At 43.2% G+C, this 18,111-nt stretch overlaps 1 protein-coding gene across 1 annotated transcript in view; it reads left to right on the top strand.

Annotated features, from left to right (window-relative positions):
- Window positions 1-17,523, top strand: part of NEK9 (NIMA related kinase 9) — a 34,040-nt gene extending 16,517 nt beyond the window's left edge. The window contains exons 12-22 of the mRNA XM_045822363.1: window positions 616-816; window positions 1,004-1,050; window positions 2,278-2,433; window positions 3,708-3,816; window positions 4,329-4,490; window positions 7,327-7,497; window positions 8,265-8,324; window positions 10,845-11,059; window positions 12,169-12,330; window positions 13,405-13,617; window positions 15,016-17,523. Coding sequence (XP_045678319.1) covers window positions 616-816; window positions 1,004-1,050; window positions 2,278-2,433; window positions 3,708-3,816; window positions 4,329-4,490; window positions 7,327-7,497; window positions 8,265-8,324; window positions 10,845-11,059; window positions 12,169-12,330; window positions 13,405-13,617; window positions 15,016-15,138 — 1,619 coding nt within the window. The 3' untranslated portion in view covers window positions 15,139-17,523. The remainder of the gene's footprint in view (window positions 1-615; window positions 817-1,003; window positions 1,051-2,277; window positions 2,434-3,707; window positions 3,817-4,328; window positions 4,491-7,326; window positions 7,498-8,264; window positions 8,325-10,844; window positions 11,060-12,168; window positions 12,331-13,404; window positions 13,618-15,015) is intronic.
- The last annotated feature ends 588 nt before the right edge of the window (window positions 17,524-18,111 follow it).

The following is an 18,111-nucleotide window of genomic DNA, read 5'->3' as shown; positions in this document are numbered from 1 at the left end:
TTAATGTGGAGTATCGTACTTAACACTGTGCGGTTTTAGTTAGGATTTTATAACAAAAGACAGTATTCACAGAACGAAAGACAGTGAGGAAATGTACACATTAAAACATGCTCCATTTGCTGTACTGTTATGGGGGTGGTGAGCAGGTAGAGGGCAAGTGACTGACGGAGAAGAGGTGGGATGTGCTAAGTCCCAGGTGTGGGGAAAAAGAACCTCCCCACCTAGTCGGGTGTAGATAACACTAAATCACGAATCAAGAACTCATTTAGTTTTGGCCTTGCCAGTACTCATTTTATGAGTCCTTAGCACTTCCCTTTTTCTCTACAGAATAGCGATGGTCCCAATAATATTGTAACCCTTCTAAGATGGTAATACTACCACTTTTTAAAACCATTACTATAATGGTTTTAAAACACCATTTTTAGGGGGTCAGTACACGTGACCCCCTAAATACAAACAACTCTAGACTTCCACAGTCTATATTTTGTATTTCTCTGATATAATCATCTCATGTGAGATCATTGGCTGGGGTAGTCCTCATTCCAGCCCTGCCCAGCTTTCTGATTGGACAAAACAAATCTTGTTTGATGGGTTCTGCTTTCCTTCCTTTTGCAGATGAGGGTCAGCTCTATGCCTTTGGATCTGATTATTATGGCTGCATGGGGGTGGACAAGGCTGCTGGCCCTGAAGTGCTAGAGCCCATGCAGCTGGACTTCTTCCTGAACAATCCAGTGGAGCAGGTCTCCTGTGGAGATAACCATGTGGTAGTTTTGACACGAAACAAAGAAGTCTATTCTTGGGGCTGTGGTGAATATGGTAGGTGTAACCTAGTCTGTCCATTTATTCCCAGGCACACAGCCTGCCTTCTGGCTTGTGTGCATCTAACCACATCATGTAGCCTCTCCTTGAGACATGTCAATTCAGTAAAGGAGAATCTTGTGGAACATTTTCATTGGGAAGGACACCCTCATGTTAATGATTTTCCTTCTCATGTGTGTCTCAGGACGACTGGGGTTGGATTCAGAAGAGGATTATTACACACCACAAAAGGTAAAATCAGAAACAGCTTCTTGCTAAAGCGTATCTAGGTCACATAGGCTCCAGTAACATGTCCTGTTTCCCCGAGTCCTCAGAGCCAGGTGTTTATTTCTGAAACATTTCCTATCTGGGATACTGGCAATCCTGAGTTAGCGCTGTGTGGTCTTGTCATCTGACTAAATTATAAAAAGTTAAGAAAGAGGATATAGCCGCTGTGGACACTCTGCAGTCACATCTTACTCGGGACTGAGAGCTAAAATTAGCTCGTACAGTGAAAAAGTCACACTGAGCTAAATGCACCCTGGAAGATTCCTTGGAAACATACTGGGAAACAGCACACTAGCTCGTACTCCAACACAGCTGTTTTCCCTTCTTGTTGCCCCCGTTGAACACCAGGTGAAATAGTTGTTTGCTTTTAGGGGTCCTTTTGTATGAAACAGTGTCTCATTACTCCTGTCCCTGCAAGCAAGCTCGGGCAGGGGCACGGGAGCCGAACTGGCTGAGGGAGGAGCACGGTCCCATCCCTCACAGCCGCCCTGGGGCACGGGCTCGCGCACTCGGAGGTCGGCTGCAGTCAACTATACCACTCACTGTGAACGACGTTTATGACATTGCAAAATTAATTTATGTGTTTGTGAGGCCATTCTCAGTGGGACTGTCAGCTGTTGCTCTTCCCCTGAAAAGGCCGTGGTGGAAACTGAGGTTTGAGTTCTCAGGTTTCACAGATGCTCCACATGTTTCCCTGCTGTTCTCCAGCCCTGTCCAGGTAACTGTCTGGCTAGCGCAGAGGGTGGGGGGTGTTTGGAAGTCCCGGCTGGTACCTGAGTTCTCTGTCTCCCCACTTGTAGTACGGCCAGATGGGGGCCCCACCAGGCTACTGCATCTCTCTGATAACTGCTCTGGGGCCTTCCACCTCAGAGGACAGCATCAGCAGTGGGTGTTGTCCTTCCCCCGTGTTTCATGAGAAGTTTTCCGAAGTAGGACCTGTTGCGAAAACAAACCTTGACGGCGTATCTGTTTAGCTGACCTGGACTGCTGCCTTTTACTTTATTTTAAAACTGGAGCTCCTTGTTGAAAACAGTAGTGTCTCAGCTGCTGTGCAGATCTGAAGAGCATGGTGCAGTCTGTACTTCCCCTGCAGTCATTCCCTTAAATGTAGAACTGTGTTTTTTTTTTAAACAACTCTGAGGATTTGTCCCTAACACAAATTATGTTTGAGGAGTCTTGCTTTTTTTGCAGGTGGATGTTCCCAAAGCCTTGATTATTGTTGCAGTTCAGTGTGGCTGTGATGGGACATTTCTGCTGACCCAGTCAGGCAAAGTGCTGGCCTGTGGACTCAATGAGGCCAACAAACTGGGTCTGAACCAGTGCATGTCTGGTATCATCAACCATGAAGTGAGTGCCTCCTTTTGTGTCCTGACCACATTGTCAGAATCTCTCTGAGAATGCTGTTGTTGGTTAGTGACCATGCAACTTCACTTAAGAATAAAGTGAAGATCTCACAGATATGTTCAGCAGACGAAGCCAGCCACAAAACAGTACTTACTATATAATTCCAATTATATGAAATTTAAGAACAGGCAAAATTAACTTATGGCTGAAGTTAAAATAGTGCTTACTTTTGGGAGGAGGGTCGTGGGTGTTAACAGGAGAGGTGGAAGAGGGAATTCTAGGGCGATGGGAATGGTCTACAACTTGATCAGTGTGGTGGTTTTACTTTTATATGTATATAGAAAAATGTATCAAGCTGTATAGTTGATACTTTGTTATACCTCAATAAATAAATTGATTATAAAGAATCAAGTGATGGAATTCAGGTTCTGCCTTATCACTGAAATAAGTGTAAGAAAATTAACCATTATGAAAGAACCATATTTCTTTGTATCACCTCTCTGGAGAGTTTTATAGATTTATTGCTCCCAAATAACTGGTCCTGTACAGGCTTATTAAATGTAATTACCATCCACCTCCTTCAGGGATGTCATGAAATTCACCACTGATATAAATTTTAGTCTCCTTTGTGTTAGTATGATGTGTGTTTATCACTTTCTAAAGAAGCAAGCCCTGGCTGGTGTGGCTCAGTAGATTGAGCACCAGCCACGGGTTTGATTCCCAGTCAGGGCACATGCCCGGGTTTTGGGCCAGGTCCCCAGTGGGGGGCGTGTGAGAGGCAACTGATCAATGTTTCTCTCTCACATCGATGTTACCCTCTCTTTCTCCCTCCCTTACCGTCTAAAAATAAACAAACCTTTAAAAAAAAGAATCAAAGTAAGAGATAAGTTTCCTGACTCAATGGAAAATATACGAATTAATTTTTAAAGCAGTCTCTGAAGTAGTGATTCTCAAATTCAGGGCCAGCCTGGGGGAGTGTGTGGTTTGAAAAGGCATATTCAGTATACTGTTACAGTAGTTCCCCTTTATCTGAGGTTTCACTTTCTGAGGTTTTGGTTAACCCAGCCAGCCACAGTCCAAAAATATTAAATGAAAATATCCAGAAATAAATAATTCATAAATTTCAAATTGCTCTCTCTTCTGAATAACATGAAGAAATCTCACATATTCCCATGATTTGTTTAAAAAGCCTTTTGATTACCATGACAACATTCTTAGCTTGTTACCCGGCTATTTTTCACCACATGAGTCTCTACTTTTGTTTTACCTTTTTCCAGGCATACCATGAAGTTCCCTACACAACCTCCTTCACTTTGGCCAAACAGTTGTCCTTTTATAAGATCCGTACGATTGCCCCAGGCAAGACTCACACAGCTGCTATTGATGGTGAGTTGGTTTACAACTGTATACACAGGCCTTAGTAGCTCAGGCTGTTTTTCTATTGAGTATAAGCTTTTCTAAACAATATATACATTCTTTTGATTTCCCACTAGCATCCAGTATTATTAATAAATTAGGCATTCAAGTAGATGTTTGTTGATAATCGTTATAAATGTATAATCATACATTCCTTAATGAGAATGCCACACCTATAATTCCAGACAACTGCTGTTTTAATTAGCACATTCCGTAAGTTTTTTAAGTTAGGTAGTACTGATTTTCTATATTTAAAATACGACATTAGAGAGAAAATACACTATTGAGTCGCTTCCGGGCTCTAATTGGTCACGGTTCTTCATAGCCTGGCTGCCTTAGGTCCAGGATCATGTGGCTAGCTTCGTGTTTATATAAGGAGTCTAACAGCCAGAGGCTAGTCCATGGAACTCTGCATTGACTGCTCTTTCTCTGTGATCCATGGCCCATTTGTGTCTGGTTATTTATTTTTGCTTCTCTCTCAGAGCGAGGCCGGCTGCTGACCTTTGGCTGCAATAAGTGTGGACAGCTGGGTGTTGGGAATTACAAAAAGCGCCTAGGAATCAACCTGTTGGGGGGACCCCTAGGTGGGAAGCAAGTGATCAGAGTCTCCTGTGGTGATGAGTTTACCATTGCAGCCACTGATGGTGAGTCTGTACGCATCCTTCCAAGCTTTTTGGGTGGGTGGCTATGTTTTAATCTCTGGTTGGGAAAGAGGTGGACTGGTTGTTTGCGTGGCTGGATCGTGTGTTGACCTCTTGTGGTAAATTGGTCGTCAGTCGGGCACGTGGAGCTTCATTAACTTTCCACGTGTTCAGCATGGTGGTTGCCTTAAAAAGACCAGATATCTTGATAACGGCAGGTTAATGTTCTAAGTTCCTACTTTTTTTACTTTAACTTTTTTGGTAAAATGTTTTAAGAATTATTAAATACTAGCCCTGGCCAGGTAGGTCAGTTGGTTAAAGTGTCCCCATATGCCAAGTTTGTGGGTCCAATCCCCCATGCACATAAAAGAAGCAACCAGTGAATGAGTAAATAAGTGAAACAACAAATCAATGTTTTTTTTCTCTCTCCTTTTCTCTCTCTAAAATGAATAAAATTTTTAAAAGAATTATTAATTAAATACACACACACATACCTGCCCCCCCCCCCCAAACCCACCCCACCCTCTGTTCAGCACCATGCGGGTTTCAGTAAACATTGGCTGGGTGGCTGGGGAAGAGAACAGAACTCACCCTTGCTCCTGGGTGAGGGCCAGCTGCACTACAGTGATGTCCTTAGGAGTTGCTGAGGCTTGAAGGATTGTGTGTGTCTCTTGGCTTTCTGAACTGCTCTAACTGAATTTTCTTCTCTTTCCTCTCATACCTGTTTCTTCCCTGCGGCATCTTCTTGCTCCTTTTACCACTTTCCTTTTGTACTGTCACATCTGCGAGTCTTCATTTCCTTCCCTCTTCCTTCTGCTTTTTCTTCTCTTTTTCTCCCTGCATTACCCCCTGAACATTTTTGATTTGTGTAGCCGCTGCTTTCTTGTGACTGGTGAACAGTAAATCACATTGCATCTTCTTCTCTTTTGGCTCTGTTGCTCATGCTCTGAGACGTCTCTGTTTTCTTCTGGTCTACCTGTTATATACACTTGAGGGACCTGGGGTTGTGTCAGATAAGTTACCTGTTAACTGTATTTAGTTAAGTGAACAGCTTTCAGCGTAGTACATTAGCCTCTGTTTGTCCCAAAACAAGATGTTTTAGAAAGCAAACTGTTTACATTGGACAATGTCATGTTACCTAGATAAATGGAAATAAATGTTACCTAGAAAGACAGGGTCAGGATGTCACTAAGGATTAAATTTAGTTTAGTAGTACTTTCTGACCAGATGTCAAAGAGGTAATGTTTCTTTAATAGATCTGTGTATTTCATGAATTAAACTTCAGAATGAGGGGGGTAGAACTGGATTCTGTAGCTGGACTTGTTGTTTCTTGATCAACATTCCTATATTCTTCTAAACTGTATTTATTTGCCTCATTCACTCAGCAGATAAATTCAGTGCCTGCTGTGCCCCAGGTTCTCGTTTAGGCTCTGGGAATATAGAAGAGCGTCTCAGAAAGACCCCCTGAAGGAACTCACAGTCTAGTAGTGTAGAAGAGACGTACATATGAACAGAGTAGACGGGCAGGTAGGTCAGGTGCCAATGGCAGTACTGAACTCCTCTAAGCCCTGGAGTGCCCAGGGCTCAATCTTTTCTGTCCTTTCACTGTCTCCCCTTACTTCCTAAGTGAGCTCCCACTTCCCGCCCCTCATACGCTGGTGGCTTTATATACTGCCCCTGACCTACGTACTCCCTCAACAGCACCTCAACTTAGAGATCTAAAAATAGGGTGGCTCTGTACTAGCCTGGTTTTCCTGGATCAGTCCTGATTCATGCCTGTTGTCCTGGCTTAATCATTAATAGCACCCCCCTTTTCAATCATAAATGTCCTCCTCTGGAGAAGAACTTACAGGTATCTCAGATAAACTTCATATACTCAAAATCAAACTTCTGATTTTCTGTGCAGACCTGTTCTGCCTGCACCTTTCCCATCTCAGTAAATGGCACTTCCACCCTATACCCCATATCTCTTCCATCAGCAAACCTATTGATTGTCTTCAGAGTGTATTCAACCACGTCTCAGCATCTACTACTACAGCTGGTACTCTCTGCCTCCACCTCTGGTGCCCTGAAGTCAGTTCTCCTCATGGTATCCTGCTGGATTGTTTAAGTACCCACTGTTCAGAACCTCTAATAGTTTCTTAATCAATAAAAGTTAAAGGCCTTACAGTGGCCTGCAGAGGCCCTACATGACCAGGACCCCAGCTGCCTCCTAACCTCTTTGACCACTGTCCCCTCTCTTACTTTGCTGCAGCTTCAGGGGCCTCCTTGCTCCTTGTTTGTGATACTTGCTTTACCTGCAGGACCTTCGCACTTGCTGTTTCCTCTGTTCGGAAAGCTCTTCCCCTGGGTATCCACATGGCTTGCTCGCTCTCTCCCTGCATATAGGTTTCAGCCCATTGTCAACCAGTACTTCTCTGATTGCCTCACTATTTTTTATTTCCGCTACTTTACCATTTATCTTCCTTCATAGCACTTATTACTTCCTGAAGTATTAGATAATTTTATTAGTCTCACCCACTAGAACATCAGTTTCACGGGGCAGCTACTGTTTTGTTCACTGCTCTGTCCCCAGCATCACAGGCGGTGCCTTTCATGACATAGGTGCTCAGTGAATGGTTGAGTGAGTGAATGAATGGCAGTATGTAGGAGCAGCGGTGGTTTTTACCTCGGTGGGATCAGGAATTGTTTAGGCTTACATAGGGGAATAAACAGTTTTCCCAAGTTTTGCATGTAGTGGGAAATCTTTCTAGCTCTGTGGCATAGAGATGGGAAACCCAAAGAGTTGGGACGCCAGTGTTCTGTTAAGCTATCTGCCGTTTAATGTTTTCCCCCTTAGATAATCACATTTTTGCCTGGGGCAACGGTGGTAACGGTCGCCTGGCGATGACTCCCGCAGAGAGAACGCACGGCTCCGACATCTGTACTTCCTGGCCTCGGCCCATTTTTGGATCTCTGCACCACGTCCCGGATCTGTCTTGCCGTGGCTGGCACACCATTCTCATTGTTGGTAAGGGTTTCATTTGTGTGGGTCGAGGTGGCTTTGACAGAGGATAGACCTGTACCTGAGGTACTGATGGCTCCATTCTTGGAAACAGAAGTGTCCTGAAGAAGAGAGGCTACTTTACTTCTCTTAGTCTTAGAACGTCAGCAGTGCCATGCCTAGTGGTAGGAACAGAACGTTGTCACTTCCTGAGCTTTGTCGTTGGCCACCTCTTGATTTTTTTAACATGACTTTGTTTTCTGCCTCCCTTAACATTGAATTTGTCGCTGTTAGTCCTCTACCGATTAATTTGTTGTTTGTGTTCATGCTGTTGTGAGAAGCAGTTAGTACATCTTTACAAAGAAACTGAATCATAACTGCTTTCTACATAAAGATTGCTTTGTTGGGAACTAAATTGTATAAAGGCCTGCTGTGAGGATTCACAAGTTCATTCTCTTAGATCAGTGGTTCACAGCCTTGGCTATACATTAGGTTCCCTTAGAAGCTTTTAGAAATCTCTGTCCATTAAATCCAAATCTCTTGGACCTAGGCATTATTACTTTCTGATGCTTTCCAGGGACTCCAAAGAATAGTTAAGGAGAATTGCTGCTTTACCCAGTGCATATGGTTAGAGTAGCTCGTGGTGCTTGGCTTAAGATAGTCATACCTAAAACTAATTAATCCATCTGGAGTGAGGGACAGCCATTATCCCCTAGATGAACTCCCTCTCCTAGTCCTTCTCACTTTTCCTGCCTACTGCATATGATGCTTAACTACTGAATATTTTTCCTCAGAGAAAGTATTGAATTCTAAGACCATCCGTTCCAATAGCAGCGGCTTATCCATTGGAACTGGTAAGTAGCAGTGTCTTAGGTACCATTGGTTTTGTGAGGTGTGGGACTTGGGGTTGGATTCCATGCAGTCTCCCCCAGCCCCCTCCACCCCACCCCCCAAGAAAAGAGGAAATGGGAAATATCTTTGGGAAATGAGGAATACAGTGATCAAGAGGGAGGATCATATTTTGGTGGATTTCACAATAAGTTATGACTTGAACATTGTGGTCAGAGTAAGAGCACATCTTTGCCACCACACATATGGAAGTAATTCAGTGGCTCACCCAACATTGTAATACGACTTATGTATTGTTCCTTTCCTTACTATGCCTAGGAGCTATGGATTCTGTCTCCCCTGTACTTCCTTGGTATTCCTAGGGGTATTCTAGTGTATAGAAATAGTTCTTCAAAACAGGCTCGCAAAATTAAAAGTTGGCTAAACTTCCAAGTGGTGAGGAAAATTAGCCCAAAGCTCTCTGGTAGTTTTCCTTTGGCTTTTTTTTTCTTGGTGCTACGTTATTTGCGGCCATGCCAGGAAACTGGATCTGTGTTCCTTTTTGATTTTCTATTTATTTACTAGAGTACCTGTAGTCTGATGTCTCAGAACCTGGATTCTGATATTTTGTGGAATCAAACTGATAAAAACCCAGAATAAAAGCAGATTAATCCTTCAAAAAGAAATAGTTGAAAATCTTATCTAGACTTGTTGAGCTTGAATTTACACACACACATACAAATACCTCTTATTAGTTTCCTTTAGTAACTAATTCCTCAGTATCTATTTGTGCATATTAATACCTGTCAAATGATACAATAATCTTTTTGCTAAAGCACAGCTGTTCTGCTAGGGCTTTGTTTTGCTGGAACAGTATTTAAAGGAAAAAACGTAAGATTAAAAGCACATGTCCACTGGCTAGAAAATGTAAACACTGTAAGGGTAGGGATTTTTCAGGCTTTTGTTCATTAATTTTATCCACATTGCCCAGAAGAATGCCTGGCAAATGGTAGATGCTCAGTCAATATTTGTTAGTCGAATGTGTTACGACCATCCAGTAGTTATACAAGAGTGAAAATGAACACCTACAAATATTTCCATAATGTAAAATGTAAAAAGCAAGCTACAGCAGACTACATGCCTTTTATAAAGTTCAGAACCCAGCAAAATAAATAATATATTGCTTAAGGATACATAAGTATGCGATAAAGTTTTTTTTAAGGAAACAATGATAAATACAAAATTAAATAATGGTTACATCTAGGTAGGAGGCCAAAGAAGGAACTTATAAAGCAGGTTGAGCTGTGTAGGCAGTGTTCTAGTTCAGCACAGTCCCTTTGCTCTTTCTGCATCAGTGGAAATGTTCTATATCTGTGCCTCCCAGTGTCATAGCCGCTAGGCACAATGGCACTTAAAAAATGGCTCAGTATCCATATTTGGCTACCATATTGGAAAGTACCATTCTAGTTCTTGTTGTTTTTCGTTTTGTGTTTTTTGGAAGATTTTATTATTTTTAGAGGGGAAGGGAGGGAAAAAGAGAGAAACATCCATGCTCGAGAGGAACATGGATCAGTTGCCTTTTGCATGTCCCCAGTCAGGGACCTGGCCCGCAGCCCAGGCATGTGCCCTGACTGGGGATCAACTGGCAACCTTTTGGTTCTCAGACCGGCGCTTGTTCCCTGAGCCACACCAGCCAGGGCTCCATTCTAGTTCTTCGAGTGGTAGATTCTTGTGTATTTATTTTGTTAGGCATCAGAACTTACACATGTGTTAAAAATAGTCTTATATCTCAAATGTAACATAATTCTTAAAAGCCATTTACAACAAAAGGCAAGCTGCAGACTCACTGTGGCGTCTGCAGGGCTGCTGCAGTGGTGTCGCACTCTGGCACCAGAGGGTGTACCATGCAACTATGTTCTTTTTAGCTTTGGTGAATTTACTTTTTAAATTATATTTTCCTTTGGCCCATAGTAAAATGCAGTTTCATTTCTTGACTATACATCAGCTGGTCTTCATTAAGGTAACTTGGAATATGTTCATGATATGAAAGAACCAGCCATCATATTTTTTAATTCTTATAAATAGTTATCAAAGAATTTAATGAATGTAATGGTTGAAGACTTCTCCATTCACATGTTTCTCCAGAAAGGGAGTTGGTGGTGAGTTTATGTGGCAACTTTAAGTGGTTTTGGGCCCAAATGTGAAAGAGATTTGTATATACGATGAACCTCTGTAGAGGATGCAGGAGTCTGGACCGATCCATCCAAGTGCGGGCGCTAGATTTGGTGAGCTTTGGTTGGGGTGATCGTTCAGCTGTGCTTTGGAACATTGGTCATCTGCTACGAACATAGGGATAGCCAGACTTGGAAAGTAGAAGTGAATTATCATTATGAAGATACGGAACTAAAAATTTTAGTCCCAAATACCTGACTTCACTGTTGCTACTCCACTTCATGCAACTCACTCAGGGTCAGCAGGGCTGTAAGATGGTAAATCTTTCTTGCTGCATAGCAAAGTTGTATATTTCTGTGCTGTGTATCTGTCAGTGGTTCAGAGCTCTAGCCCGGGAGGAGGAGGAGGCGGCGGCGGTGGTGGGGGAGAAGAGGAGGACAGTCAGCAGGAATCTGAAACCCCTGATCCAAGTGGAGGCTTCCGAGGAACAATGGAAGCAGACCGAGGAATGGAAGGTTTAGTCAGTCCCACGGAGGCCATGGGGATCAGTAGTGGGGCCAGCAGCTCCTGTCCTGGCTGGCTTCGAAAGGTAATTCCTTTGGCGGAGGTGCCTTAGATAAAGTATCGTGTCCTTTGCAGGGACCAGAAAGGAGTTGTCAGAATCTGTCTGTCTCCAGTGTCCTATTCAAGTGCTTTACAGCAGGGACCTGGGTTTCTGATTTCTACCTGGAGCAAAATCAAATCTCAAATCCTTTTTTCTTTCTGACAAGAAGAGATACAAAATGTTTTCATACTTGTATTATTTAAATGAGTGTAAATTAGTACAGCCTTCCTTCCAGGCAATTTTTGTAATGCATGTGTGCAAAGATTAAGCATATGATTCTGTACTGTGGATTGTAGAAGTGGAATACTGGGACAATGGGAATGTTTTACAGCTGAGAAATGGATTATGAGAGTCAAAGTGCAGACAGTAAAAATGTTGCAGTATATGTTTTTATATGGAAAGGTGATTATAGCATATGGCTGTGCATAAAAGGATGGAATAATACCTATGCAGTGTGATCCCATTCTTTTAGCAAATATTAATGCACAGAAGAATGTCTACTATGAAGACTATATATTATTTTAACAGCAGTTATCTATGAGGGATGGAATTGCTGGTGATTTTTATAATGCCCCTTTGCCCATCTGTATTTTCTCATTTCTACAGTGAACATTTGTAGTCTGTGAAATTTAAAAATTTTTACTGAAAAAAGATAATCTGTATAATTTATAGCTCCTTGTATAATAATTTGATAACCGAACTTGATAGCCATGTAGGAGGATAAATGGGGAAAACAGCACACCGTATACTACATAAAGCCCCAGCCTTCAGAAGGCTGGCAGTCAGCCTCATAACATCACCCTAGAGCTTCCCAACTTACTGAATAGCCTACGTAGAATAATAAGTGTATTGGGGAAACATGCCAGACACTCCAAAGTCTGTGCTCAAATTTGAATTCTTACCACTGTAACAACTCTGAGGAAGGTCTGGCAGGTTGTGGACAGACAGGGTGAGCTGTGTTGTGCCCATAACTGTCCTGCCCCGCTAGGGGGTGCTGATGTCACAACAGAGTGAAAGCTATATAGCAAGAAGGAAATTTGGGAGAAAGTAGATGACTCAAACAGAACTGATGAGATTCTGTCTGTTAAACGCAGGAGCTGGAAAATGCAGAATTCATTCCCATGCCTGACAGCCCATCTCCCCTAAGTGCAGTGTTTTCAGAGTCTGAGAAGGATACCCTGCCCTATGAAGAGCTGCAAGGACTCAAAGTGGCCTCCGAAGCACCTTCAGAACACAAACCCCCAGAGGGAGCCTGGGTAACCGAGCTTTTTGCCTTTGAATCTCAAGTGGGTAAACAGTGGCTGTGAGCTCTGCCCAGTTCTCTCGGCCTCACCGTCTCCTCCTCTAGCTTCATTGGCCTCCTAGCCACCCTGTATCAATTCATTATTCTGTTTGGTAGTACTTCAAGTCTGTCCTGAAGGATAGACTGATGGTCTCGGAAGAGTATTCATCCTTTCACATTACTGACAGGCTAACACTTTTCTGTAGCAGAGAGTTGTCTTTCTTTTCTCTCTGCCTCAAAAGTACCAAAATGGAAATTCCAAAATTCAAATTTTTCATGACACTGTTCAAGTGGGTTGGAGGCTTTAAATTCAGTGTGGGGCAAAAAGAGGTTTACAGTTGTGAATATGCGAAACAGAGCGTTTTTTTCTTGTATTATTTAGTAATTATTGTATTATTTTTCGTGCAAATAACTATAAACCTACTTTGCTTAGCCCTATATAGGTAAGAACGTAGTCCAATGAGTGAACAATACATGTATACCTAATCTAGACAGAAGTCAGGGGTCATCGAACTTTTGGGGCCACATAGTAATTATGTTAGGCAAGTTCAGACTAGGAAAATTGAAAAGCTCTCCAGAAGAGGTAATAATACAGCCTTTGAAATGTTGGGGTGAACTTTATAACTCCTCTGGCAGTCCTGTTTATGGAACACCCCTCAGATCTCTCCGAAAGTGCGACCCACTACGTGGCATGCACATGGACCCGTCGGACCACGCTCTCTGGCTGTAATCAGAAGGACTTCCTCCATTTCAGCCTTTTAATGGGAAGATAGCAGTGCAATTTAAAATTTTTTCACAAGGCCCTCCAAAACAGATGATTGTTCTTTTATCTTAGCGTAATGGAGACGGAGGCAGTTCTCTTGCCCTACTATGTCAGAGCCAGCTTCTCTTGTAATCCTGGCTGTTTTCTGTTTTCCTTGCATTTTCCTCATATGTATGTATGTTTTATCTCATTATTTTAAAAGTAAAATCTGATAGCACATACAAGAAATTTGGACTGGGGAGCTGCAGCAACCAGAACCCCTTATGACCTCTTTCCGCTCTGCAGCCACCTCGGCTGAATCCTGCGGGAACGTGCACTGGAAAGAGCACGCCATCGAGTCCTCCGAGCTGTGCGTGCAGCACTCTGCGGGTGGAGGTCGAAAGATTGCAGGGCCTGGTGTTAGATTGTCTGGCTGAACAACAGAAGCTACAGCAAGAAAACTTCCAGATTTTTACCCAACTACAGAAGCTGAACAAGAAATTAGAAGGAGGGCAGCAGGTAAGAGCATTAAAAGAATAATTCAATTTCAGATTCTGGTTTGAAAAGTCACAGAAACAAAGCACCAATACTTACTCCTTTGCAAGTACTTACCTTTTAATGATACAACTTTTTGAATTAATCCCAGAAGCTCTGGGCCTTGTGCAAGCACCTGGATTGAATTATTTTTATCATCTAATTTCCATTGCTTTTTGTTACTCTTTGTTTTTTAGTTTTCTTATTATTATGAAAAACTTGAAGCATTACAATTCTATGAACACCCATATGTCCACTGTGTGGATTCAGCAGTTGTTAACATGTTACCATGTTTGTTTCACACACATGTGTACGTGTGTTCAGAATTATTGTGGGTATATATCTCAGTGTGTCTAAAATGTTTGTATTTTTATTTTGCTAAACCATTTTCAAGTAAATTATAAAAGTTACGATATAGCCTAAACACTTTATTGCACATATCCAAAAATAAAGACATTTGTTCTCCTGGATAACCACAATATTATCATCACACTTAACAAAATTAACACTAATAATATCAATTATTTTCCAGTATCCAGTTGCTACTTTAATTTTTCCAGTTTTCCCACAAAAATTGTCCTTAACTGTTTTTATCGGACCAGAATCCAGTCAGAAGCCCACTTTACACTGTTCTGTCTCTTGTTTCTCTTGATCTAGAGCAGTGCCCTCCACCACCATCACTTTTTTTCTTTTAATGTTCATGGCATTGACTTGAAGAAGAAACAGGGTCAGTTGTGTAACAGAATGTCCTGCATTTCTGGATTTGTCTTGTTTCCTTGGGACATTGCTTACCTTGTTCTTTTCTACCCCGTCATTTCTGTAAACTGTAAGTTAAACGTAAGGCTCAGTTAGATTTAAGTTAAACGCTTGCTTTGTTTTTAAAGGGCCATAGATAGAGTGAACTAGGACAAGGAAATATGCTTCAACCCTTGGCTTTGCCATTGACCAGCTTCATGTGTTTGATCAAATTTCTCTTTTTCAATGAGCCCTGGCTTCTCACCAAAAAAAAAAAAAAAAAAAAGAAAATACTATCACCCACTTTTATGGTGGTTTTGATGATTAAATGCAATAATGTCTATGACAATACTTTGGAAAGTAATGCACACACTTGAGGTAAGCATGGCAGGATTGTTTTGCTTAGGGCTGTCTTAATTTAAAAGTGAGAGTTCTGAATCCCAGAAAATCCTGCAGTCCCGGGCAAACACGGGCAGCTGGTCATCCTACCTGCAGCTAATGTAAAGGCCTAGACTTCACCTAAAGTAGCATTATGAATTCACCAAACTGTGGCCACAAGTCCTTGGAGTCTGACCTTGAAAATCTAGTCCTAAATTGCTGTGACAGGCAGCAGTGGTGCTGATGTGGAACTGTGTTTTATCTGGACAGACGGGGATGCATTCCAAAGGAACTCAAACAGCAAAGGAAGAGATGGAAATGGATCCAAAGCCTGACTTAGATTCAGATTCCTGGTGCCTCCTGGGAACAGATTCCTGTCGACCCAGCCTCTAGTCTCCTGAGCCTGTATAGCCTCCAGGAAACTGGGATCCAAAGAACTTCACAGCACACTTACTGAATGCAGAGAGCGCTTTCCTGGCTTTGTTCACTTGCAGACAAGGAGCGCAAGGCGCAGGCTCTGAAGCACTTTCCACATACACTTGGAGAGTGGGATTGCCTATTAGATAGGATCTAGGAGTGGTTTTGTTTTGGAGAATGGAAGGGCCCATGGCCCTGGCTTTGTCCTCAGTGACTGCCATAACACGCAGCGCTGTACCTCATCTGGTGATCCCACCTTTGAAGAGGAGACACGATGCTCACCTTAATCTCGCTGGTAGCAGCTTATAGCCCATTTATCATTTTCACCATTGATTGGAAGCTGCCTTGGGAATTCAACACCGGACATTGCACCTCTGAGCGGAGGAGGGGAAGTGTCAAGCTGGAGTGGGCTGAAGCAGGTGCGGCCCGTCCGGGGTCATCTGGAGAATGGTGAAGTGTGCGGAGCTCTCTTGGGAGCCCTGAGTCCAGGAAAGTACTTCTGGTGGAGTCAGTGTCTAGGGCTTGTTTTCAGAAAGTTCAGTTACGTTGTGCAGCTCAGTGCTTTAGGAGGAGAAGTGGGCTTAGATTGCTTTTCCTCTGAGGCTGGTGGAAATTTCTAGAGTGAGGAGTAGAGAAAGAAGGGCAGGTCCCTCCTCATCACACAGCTGGAGCGTCAGGCCGTGGCCGATGCAGGGTGGGCTTTCCTGGCTCTGGCGGACACCTCTCAGAGAGGAGGCGGCTTGTCGAGAGTTCAGTCCTTGGAACGGTGGGAACGGCCATGAGAGCAAACCGTGAGGGAGAGGGAGTCCTCCTTTAGCCTCCTCCTCTTGGTGTCTGTGGGAGGGCCTGGAGTGACTCCGAGTCTTCTGCCCTTGAGAAGGCTTCTTACGCCTCTTCTTTCATGGCTCTTAGGGTTCTGATCGTGATGTCATCAGCCGCAACCACTCCCTGTCTATATGTCTAGTCAGTATTTTCTCCCCTTTGGTGTTTTATGAAGCCATATCAGTGAATCTGTTTTGTCTTTCCTTCTTGAGTGGCCCAAAGCCAGCCCTGAAACCTGGTCGTCCCTGAAGCCTAACAGAACAGGTAGAACCTGCCAGGTGAAGGAACTGACAGAGCGCTCTCCTAATCCCAGAGTCATATCCTTGTAGACAGGAGCAAGCTAGCTTTCCCAAGAAAGTGTTCTAGAAGCGTTTGATGATTTTACTGAAGGATGTGAGCTTTGTGTTACTACAAAGGCTTATGGAAGGTTCCTTTGCTATTTTGGGTCCCAGGAGCTGCCTTGATGAGTCTTCACACCCTACCTTCCTAGGAACAGCTACATCACTTTTGTTTCATTTTCCCTAAACCAAAAAATGATACTTGATGTCTAGTATTTTGGAAGGATATGTGCAATGGAAATTTTGTCATTTCCCTAAAACGGGTGATGCAAAGGCTGATGCTCCGGGAAAGCCCCATGGCTGGGGCTGGGCAACTCTGTTCAATGGGATATTCTTTGGTTTGATGTTCCCATTGTTTTCTCAATTCTGGGAAGCCTAGTACGATAGTACTAATGTAATCACTGAAGCCTTTTCTTAAAATAAGGGAAGGGGCCAACCCTGGATTTAGCTACAAATTCTGGGGACTTGGGGGTCTGCAATAAACCCTAACAATGGGTTTTGGTTCATCATGTAAATGCAACTTTGATTTTTTAAAGGACTTAACTGGCCTTTCACCTTCCTGTATTCCTCATGCTTACCATGTCAGCAGGCCTAAGAGGCAGGGTCAGTTTTGCTGTTAATCAAGAGTGTTGCTTCTGCTGTGGATCAGAGGAACACGGGACGTTGCCGAGACAGTGGGATGGAAGTGAGCATTGAAGGGAGAGTGTGAGACCCTGCCCTTGTTCCAGCGGGGAGTTATTTTCCAGCAGTGGAATGCTGTGGTCATTTTCTCTAACATGTTCCCTGGGGAAACCTAGGTTTGCTATGAATCTGGCTGAAAATCTAAGTTCTGTGCCTTAGAAACCATTTGCACTTTCCCCAATTGTGCCTGGGACAGCCACATGATTTTCCCCACCAAACAGCTATGCAAACGGAAACCAGTTCAAAGGTGGCAGCCGTGCATTAGATAAAAAGTGAAAGGTGAGGCAGCAGAAACGCCTTTGAATGGTTTTCTGTGCCTAATTCTCTACTTTTCTTCTCTGTGCAGTGCTAGGTGGTTTAAGTTCTCCAGTGGTCATGCTTTTGAGCTACAGTGTAGTGTGAGTCCCTCCTCTGCTCTGACCCTGTTGCTGAAGAACTAGCTTTTGTTCGCCAGATGTTTGCAAGGTTGAGGGTGGAGTGGTTTGGCATTTCTGTTTTAAATAAACATTTAAACTTTCAATAATGCTGTGCCTCAGTAAGTCTGTGCACGGATCCCAGTCACCACGGGCACAATACTCCAACTCTGGGCCTTCCTGAGTCTTTGAATCAAAGGTCTGTAACAGACAATGCAAGGGACATTTGCACAGAAATCATTTTTGCCTCTTTTCAGTTTCTCCTTGCTCTCAGAGTCATTTTCTACTACAGCTCCGCACCCCCCCTCACCCAACCCAACTTCTGAAATATAGTGCTTAAAATGCAGAAGGAGAAAAATAAAAAACGCCATTAACAGGAAGGATCATCCGGGCTGGTGTGGCTCAATGAACTGAGTGTCAGCCTGTGAACCAAAAGGTCGTCTAATTTATTGCCAGTCAGGGCACCTGCCCAGGTTGCCAGCCAGGTCCCAGTTGGGGGTGCAGAAGAGGCAACAGATCCATGTATCTCCCACATTGATGTATCTCTCCCTCTCTCCCTCCCCTGCCCTCTCTCTAAAGTAAGTAAAATCTTTCAAAAATAAATAAAATACAAGGAAGGATCACTTCTGGTACTTGTCTCCCCAGTTACAGTGGGCCTTTTCGAGTGATAGTGCCTGTTTATGTTTATAAAACTT

The sequence above is a fragment of the Phyllostomus hastatus genome, unplaced genomic scaffold, assembly GCF_019186645.2.
Source record: "Phyllostomus hastatus isolate PE091 unplaced genomic scaffold, TTU_PhHast_1.1 phas_scaffold_501, whole genome shotgun sequence".
NCBI classification, from domain to species: Eukaryota; Metazoa; Chordata; class Mammalia; order Chiroptera; family Phyllostomidae; genus Phyllostomus; species Phyllostomus hastatus.
This window is presented reverse-complemented; position numbering and strand designations above follow the sequence as displayed.